The 7,201-nt window shown below is 45.4% G+C and overlaps 2 protein-coding genes across 2 annotated transcripts; one reads left to right on the plus strand and one right to left on the minus strand.

Annotated features, from left to right (window-relative positions):
- The first annotated feature begins 64 nt into the window (after nucleotides 1-64).
- On the plus strand, nucleotides 65-3,812 carry dok3 (docking protein 3). The gene is made up of 5 exons (XM_042075423.1): nucleotides 65-310; nucleotides 838-1,143; nucleotides 1,491-1,578; nucleotides 2,234-2,403; nucleotides 2,577-3,812. Exons 1-5 carry the CDS (start codon nucleotides 254-256, stop codon nucleotides 3,426-3,428), a joined length of 1,473 nt encoding a protein of 490 aa, XP_041931357.1. The 5' UTR covers nucleotides 65-253; the 3' UTR covers nucleotides 3,429-3,812.
- A 233-nt stretch (nucleotides 3,813-4,045) lies between these two features.
- atoh1b (atonal bHLH transcription factor 1b) lies at nucleotides 4,046-5,042 on the minus strand. The gene has a single exon (XM_042075475.1). The coding sequence runs from the start codon at nucleotides 4,850-4,852 to the stop codon at nucleotides 4,046-4,048; it is 807 nt and encodes a 268-aa protein (XP_041931409.1). The 5' UTR covers nucleotides 4,853-5,042.
- Between the last annotated feature and the right edge of the window lie 2,159 nt (nucleotides 5,043-7,201).

Here is a 7,201-nt window from a genome sequence, read left to right on the forward strand (position 1 = left end):
GGTAGGCGTTGGTAACCTAATCTGATATGATTTGTTCCACTATCAGCATGACTTACACAATTAGACGTGACGGAAAGTTTCTGAGGTAGTCACTAAGAAAAGGCGTGAGTGTGTGTGTGTGCATGACAAGGCAAGCTCAGACATCTCTGCAGTGTCTTCAGCCCTCAGCTTAAGAGGGCCGTGCAAGGGTGACCATTCAAAGGGGTTTTCCTCTGTTCTTCGCTTTGCTGAAGTTACCGACAGCAGGCAAGCAATGGATGTTGTAGAAAAGGAAGGCCTGGTAATGATTCAAGGAATGAAATTTGGAAAGGTGGGTAGATACTTACTCTTACGTGTAGATGTATTGAACGCATATGGTGAGGGTGGAAATATGGATGGTGGCTTCAGTGACTTAACAGCTCTTGCAATGCATCGGTGACTTCCATCTTGTGTTGACTACATTAATTAATGTACCTAGTAAGGGTGTGTGAGCCAACTTTGGTGCTTTGTGAGGAAAATAATAACTGAGGATTAATTAATGCTCCTTTACTTGGAGACTAATGTCTCAAGGCTCTGCAGTGTTATTGCTACACGATTAATAATGCAAAAGGAGGAAGGCAGACATTATAAACCCCTCCTGTGATTGGTTTTGAATTGCCTCCATTTAATGAGCATGAATCATGCATGTGTTCGGAGACCAAACGGGTGTTCTGCTGCCCCCCCTCCTTCGGCTGGCTGGTTCTTCGGTCCCTTTGGAGAAACTACTTAGTGCGGCAAAATTTCTCAATACCTTGTTATTTCCTTTTACATGATCTGACTTTAATCTGGCTGTTTGTGTGTGGGTTATGCCTTTAACAGAAGTTTTGGAAAAGGACTTGGATGATACTTTTCCAGCCCAGTTCTTCTGGCATCGGCCGGATAGAGCTGTATGATGTGCGGGATGGGCCGCTGAGCTTCTCCAGTTCAGCCAGGCCTCCGGGCCTGAAGAAGATGGAGAAGCGAGCCATCCGTCTCTCCGACTGCCTTAGCATTGTCCTCGCCCCGGAGGAGAGCTGCCCGACCGACTTCGGCGCCTTCGACCTGAACACCGCTCAGCGCACCTACACCATCGCCACGCCGATGGTCAAAGACTGGCTTCAGACTCTTTGTGAACTGGCATTTCCGGTAGGCAAACAAGGCCTATATGTCCTGTATATGTATTCTCTTTAAACATTAACATGTGGGGTGGTGGTCATGGTATAGCCTATCTATCGTTTTAACGTTTGCCAATTAAAGGTTGCGGCAGTGGGAATAGATTAGATTTTAAGGGTTCTGTTTTTTGTTTTACAAAAGGCGTCTGATATAAATAGGGGAAGTTGAGATAGCCAACCATTTTACTTCCTCATCTAGCTCGTCTTGAGAAATGACCAGCTTGGCCGTTCTCCATAAAAAATACTGATAGAGTACAGCAGCGAAAGAGGATGTGCTTCAGTTTATCTTGGTAAGCAGTTATCAACTCCATGCATTCACAGAAAAATGATGGGACTTCAGATGCAAGGAAAACACTCAAAGAAGACACATCCATGGCAGAAAACGAACTCTATTCAAGTTGGAAGTCAGGTAAAAAAAAAGATACCATTTTGTTGGAAACGAATCCAGCTAGATAATAATCACTTGTAAGTTTCACACATCTCTGTCTTGAGTAACCGGATATTTCTAAATAGCCTAGAGTGGAAAATATGAGTGGTGATAATCCTTTGATGTCAACATCCTCTCCACATTTTACATCAGTCAATTAAAGAGGAATTAATGGAGTTGTTAGAAGTGGGTGTTCTTATAGTTCCTGCGTTAGCCTAAATAATGCATTTACAGCATGCTCATATTTACAGCATGCTCACCTCACACTTTTTTTTCAATGTTACCATGGCTGAGAAATGTATATAAATGTAGGGCTACATGCCACATACTGCATGTATTTCACTTGTCTTCACAAACTGAACTTTCTCTAAGCTTTTTGATAAGACCCTTGAAGCTGCAAACATGTACTATGGCGTGCATGAATTGAGCGTGCATGAATGGAAATCATTCATTTGGCATATCATGATCAGGTGACTGGTTGCACGAGGCACCCACTCCGTGCTGCTGTAGGTCACAGTGTCTGTAGATACCGGCGTTCGCTGCAACTTTGGGCTTACCGAGACCTGATCATTCCTGTGCAATCTGTTTTGTCTTCTTCATCCCTCTGACAACTGGCCGCACTGCTCTCTTTCCCCAGGTCAGTATCAGGTCAAAGTTCAACAGACAGGGGCTGCGACGCGGTGTTGTTTGGCAGGCAGCTATGCTCTCTGTCCTGACACAGACTCCCTGTCTCTCCTGGACCTTGAGACTTCAAAGACCATCTATTGCTGGCCCTACCGACTCTTGCGCAGATTTGGGACTTTAAAGGTATGACTGTTTGTTTATGTCAAGTCAAGTCAAGTTAATTTATATAGCGCATTTCATACACAGAGGTCATTTAGTGTGCTTTACATAAACAAAAAGATGTACATGTATAGAAATATAATTGTGGAGTTGTCAGAGGAGTTGAAAAGATCCCCTGACCTCTATGTTTCCCCTAGGAGGGAGGTGTTACAATAGAGGCTGGCAGGCGCTCCGAATCTGGAGAGGGCCACTTTACTTTCTTATCAAAGCAAGGGCCGGAGATTTACCGGGCCATGGAGGAGGCCATCGCCCGTCAAAGCGGACGACTGGACCCCAGGCCAGCCCCACCCCCAGAGCCTGTGGCTCTGCCGCTTATCCCCAAACCCCCATCGTTCAGGGGCTCGATGGCGCCCGCGGCGCTGTCACGCTGGAACATCTCCCTGCCAGAGCTCCCCGCGAGACCCCAACCGCCACCCGCCAGCTCTCACAAGGACCTCTACTCCGTCATCGAGATGCAGCCAAAGCCGAGGGCCCTGCCCAAGATGCCGCTCAGCATGCTCCCGAGCCTGCCGTCCAGCGACAGCAGGGACGAGAGCGAGGAGGAGAAGTACAGCTCCCTCGGGAGTGACTCTGGCCACCACCCCAACGACGATTCTCTGGTTTACTCTAAGCTGAGCGGTCTTGAGGACAGTTACGAGGAGGCGCCAAGCAGCCAGGAGCAGGATTGTGTCTACAGCAGAGTGGCAGACCATCCACCTCCTCCTCCTCTTCCTCCTCCTCCAGCGCAGAGAAGAACTCTGGTCAGGACACTAGAGGAGAGGGTGGTGGAGGAGGAGGAGGAGGGAGAGGAGGAGGGGGAGAGGGCGAGGAGTGTGGAAGAAGGAGGCGCTCACGTTATCACCACCACCTCCGAGATCCCTGTCAACTTCAAACAAACACTCGCAAACATCCTGTTCAAAGACCTGGCCAAGTTCCAGATCCAACCTACTCTCCCCACAGAAAGAACAGATTCAGATGGCACCTTTTATCCGAAAAACTTTGACATGTGACTAGGGGAAATAAAAACTATAGAACAATGCTCTGTGACCTATTATGATAAAAAAATACAACTATGTTGTAAATAACAATTAATTGATATAAGAAATGAATTAATATGTTTGTGTGGTAACTGGTGAGGAGTGTCCTGACCTTCCTATATGTCTGCTACTTGACACACACTATGGTAAAGCACATGTTTAAAAGAGATAGACATGAATACAAAATGAGATTTACTTTATTCAACAACTCATTGATTTGACATAAAGACACTCAACTCAATAAAATACATAAATAGCTCATTTTGAAACCGTTCATGACCATAGACATTACTTTCAAAAGAAAAGACTATATTAAGGTTTGGACTATGGTGAGGCCAATAAAGTGCAACTAAAGAGCCTGGTTATTCATGAGAGTATTTATACTAAATCAAGATATCCAGACATTTCAAAGGATGTGGAGTTTTGCACTGCATTTTAAGCCATTGACGGATTTATGTGATAATGTGAACTAACCTCAGAGATCTCTACAGTATCTATTTGGTTTATTTTGTCTACTATAACACAGACAGATTCATTTTAAAGTTTTGTTCTATTTTTGTCCATTTAAAGTCACTGAAAATGGCTTTCTGTCAGTGAGTCAAGCCGTGACCGTCCTCGGCATCACTTAAGAGCGAAGATTCACCATCGCTGCCGTTGGACCCTCCACATTCGTTCTTGTCCTTCGAAAAATCCGATTTGGAAGTGGACAGTATGAGCAAACGCCCGACAGTGTCTTCGGCGTCACGGGCATCTCCCATCAGGTGTATGGGAGGCTGGGATGGCTCCATCGCGTATACAAGGCCGGTTCGCGTCAGGCTGTCAGGTGAGAACGCCTGAATCGAGTTCTCCCGTCTCAGGCAGTCTTGAGACATGCAGGTCCCTCTCGGTCCTCGACAGTCCGACTGCACCACACCGTCTAACAACTCGGACAGTTCATTGATGTATATCTGTGCCATTTGGAGTGTGTCGTATTTGGATAGCTTCTTCTCGTTCTCCATTGACGGTATAACACTCCTAAGTTTGTCAAAAGCATGGTTAAGCCCGTGCATCCTCCGGCGCTCCCTGGCGTTGGCCGCGACGCGCCGGTGCTTCTGTGGCCCGCTTTGCGGTTTGGTATTGCCTCCCTGACCTACAGACAGGACCCCGGCAATGCCAAGAGGATTCTCGCTCATTTTATTTCCAGACGTCGAATTTTCCAGGGAGACGTCCACAGTAGCGTGCCCATACTGGCCTACAGCAACTCCCGCAGTGGACGTGTATGTGTGCAGCGGAGCGGTTGGGGATAGCCAATTTCTAGAGTCGCTGCGTGCAAGTCTGGATGGATCCGAAAGTTCTTCAGCCAGTCGATCCCGAATGTTCCCCTCCGACCAATTAAGATGTTTTGCCTTGGAGGACATTGCAGGTGCAGAAAAGACAAACAAAACAAACTAAAAAACAAAACAAAAACTGTAGAATTCTGTGAATTAGAGCAGTGATGACTTATCTCAAGCCAAGATAAATCCTCAAAATTCCAGTGAAATGTTGAATTTTTATCGCAGCTCTTCTGATCACACTTTTAGTCTGTTCTGAGTCCTGAGTGAAGTTGTGTTCCCACTCCACCTCAGGAGTCCCTTGCCTTATACCGCTGCCTCCCCCCTCCTCCGCCCAGAGACACCCTATCTGCCAGGCTAAATGACAGACTCCCTGGGGAAAAGGAAGTTGACTTTTATAACTCTTTTACTAATACAGCAGTAATTAACGACTGCACATAGGTAATGGGTTGGTGCACAAGACAGGTGAATTGGTGCATGATTTTGATCTTTTTTGTTTGTTTGCATAAAGGGTTAGGCTACTTCAAGCCATGCTGAACTGAAAGAAGAAATAACAGCGAAAGTTAATTTAAATGATCATTTGTAAATAAGCATAATATGATTGTGCTTACGTTGACAGCCTACACTTCAAAGGCGCACCAATAAAGGCCACTTATCACATGTTATGGTACCCTCTCCAGACAATAAAAATATGATTTAATAGACCATTGTGGTATTTTTGTAAAATGCTAACAACTGAAGTTAAACTTACTTCACTTAACCAAAAACTTCGTCATGTAATTTGTAACAAATACAATTGGTTATTATGGTTTAAACTGTGGTAGATGTTGCAGCAATCACCTCAATACATTTATAAGCCCGTTTTCAAATAAACTGTAAAAGTGAGTAATCTCAAAGACGTTGTTTGAGGCAATAAAATGAACAGGTGGGAAGCAAGTGGTAAGACACACCTGTCGCCAGGGAGAGCCCGGATAACAAATATTTTGACGTCTAGCATTGCTATGAATCATTTATATCATGATATCATGAGGTAAAATATAGCAAACGAGTCGAATCAAGTTAAACGTTTTTTTTCGGGATTCTATACTATAAGGGGTGGTGTTCTGTAAAAATAGTCAAGTAGGCGAATAAACTTATACTTTCTATATTTTAGATCTAGAAAAAGACACTCCCATGAACCCATTAGGTCATGTCAACTGCATACTAAACTTCTGAAGTCAACTGCGGGTGAGCAATGCGATGAATGAGAGGCTAACTTCAGCTCTGTCAGCTGGTGTCCCTTGGCACCCGCCGCACAGTGAGACGCAGACTCTCGCGCCTCCCATATGCTGCGCCGTCGGATAGTTTAACTTTCACACTTTTTCTCTGTTTTGACATGTGACGAAGAGTTAATCACTCGCTGAAACACACTCCTGTAGATTAATTAACACTGTGCACTTGTGCATAATATAGCCCATCATCACTGAAGCGTATCTGAATTGTTTAGGGAAGAATAGCAGAAGAGATAAGTTCAACAGATAAATTAGCAATATTTAGGGTGTTATCTCTAAATAGCCTTTTTTGTATGTATGTGGTGTGATATGTGTGCTAGTGTATGTGTGCGTGTGCGTGTGTGTGTGTGTGTGTGTGTGTGTTTGCACGTGTGTGAAGAGGGGGTCCAACAGAGAAGAAGAGGGGGCAGGACAAAGAGAGAGACAGGCGGTAGATGTTAAATGTTGGTAAGGAAATCAGCGTGACCTGCTATCCCGTCAGCGGGTTAATGAGCCTTGCGCGACTTGAATAAATGGGCACGCTCTTCAACCAGGGGTGCCCATTCATTTTTATACATGAATATTTAATTTTCTCAACCCCACAACCGACGCAACAGCCTGTAGACCTGCCGAATATGGAATGAGGATACCGAGGCGCACTTCCCATCTGCTGTGGGGAGAGAGTGAGGGTGGCAACTGGGGCGGCGGAAGGTGTGAGGAGCATCAAAGGTCATCCAAAAGAGGCCCCCTTGGAACACTTTTTTACAAGATCACACAGTCCCTTAGGAGGACACCCCTCCCTCTCCTAAATAAAAAGTCCATTTAATCCATTAGACGATGGCCGGGGTCGATGTGTGAACACACCGCCAATGTGGCCCTGGCAAACACCCAGAGAACTTTTATAATTAAGCATACCACAGCAAAAAGTTAATGGCAAAAGGCTATCTGTATTTCTGGCAATTCTCTTGGAAAAGATGCATGAGGTGTCCGCCGGCTCAGCCAGGCGCAAGTGCTCCATCAACCTCTTGCTAATATGATGGGGGAGCGTAGGTCCTTTCATCCGAGCCCAGTGAAGCAACGCTAAATGATCCCTCTAACCACGGGAGCGTGTGTGTTTTCCTTGCGCGGTTTAATTAAAGACCTGAGAAGATCGAATGCTTCCACTTTTCACACAATAGATAGTATC

This window comes from Alosa sapidissima, chromosome 20, assembly GCF_018492685.1.
Source record: "Alosa sapidissima isolate fAloSap1 chromosome 20, fAloSap1.pri, whole genome shotgun sequence".
Taxonomy (NCBI): Eukaryota; Metazoa; Chordata; class Actinopteri; order Clupeiformes; family Clupeidae; genus Alosa; species Alosa sapidissima.

Coding starts and splice junctions, on each gene's coding strand:
- dok3 (XM_042075423.1), top strand. CDS start 254: ATGGATGTTGTAGAAAAGGAAGGCCTGGTAATGATTCAAGGAATGAAA. Junction 311..837: donor AAGGAATGAAATTTGGAAAG/GTGGGTAGATAC, acceptor TGCCTTTAACAG/AAGTTTTGGAAAAGGACTTG. Junction 2,404..2,576: donor GCAGATTTGGGACTTTAAAG/GTATGACTGTTT, acceptor TGTTTCCCCTAG/GAGGGAGGTGTTACAATAGA.
- atoh1b (XM_042075475.1), bottom strand. CDS start 4,852: ATGTCCTCCAAGGCAAAACATCTTAATTGGTCGGAGGGGAACATTCGG.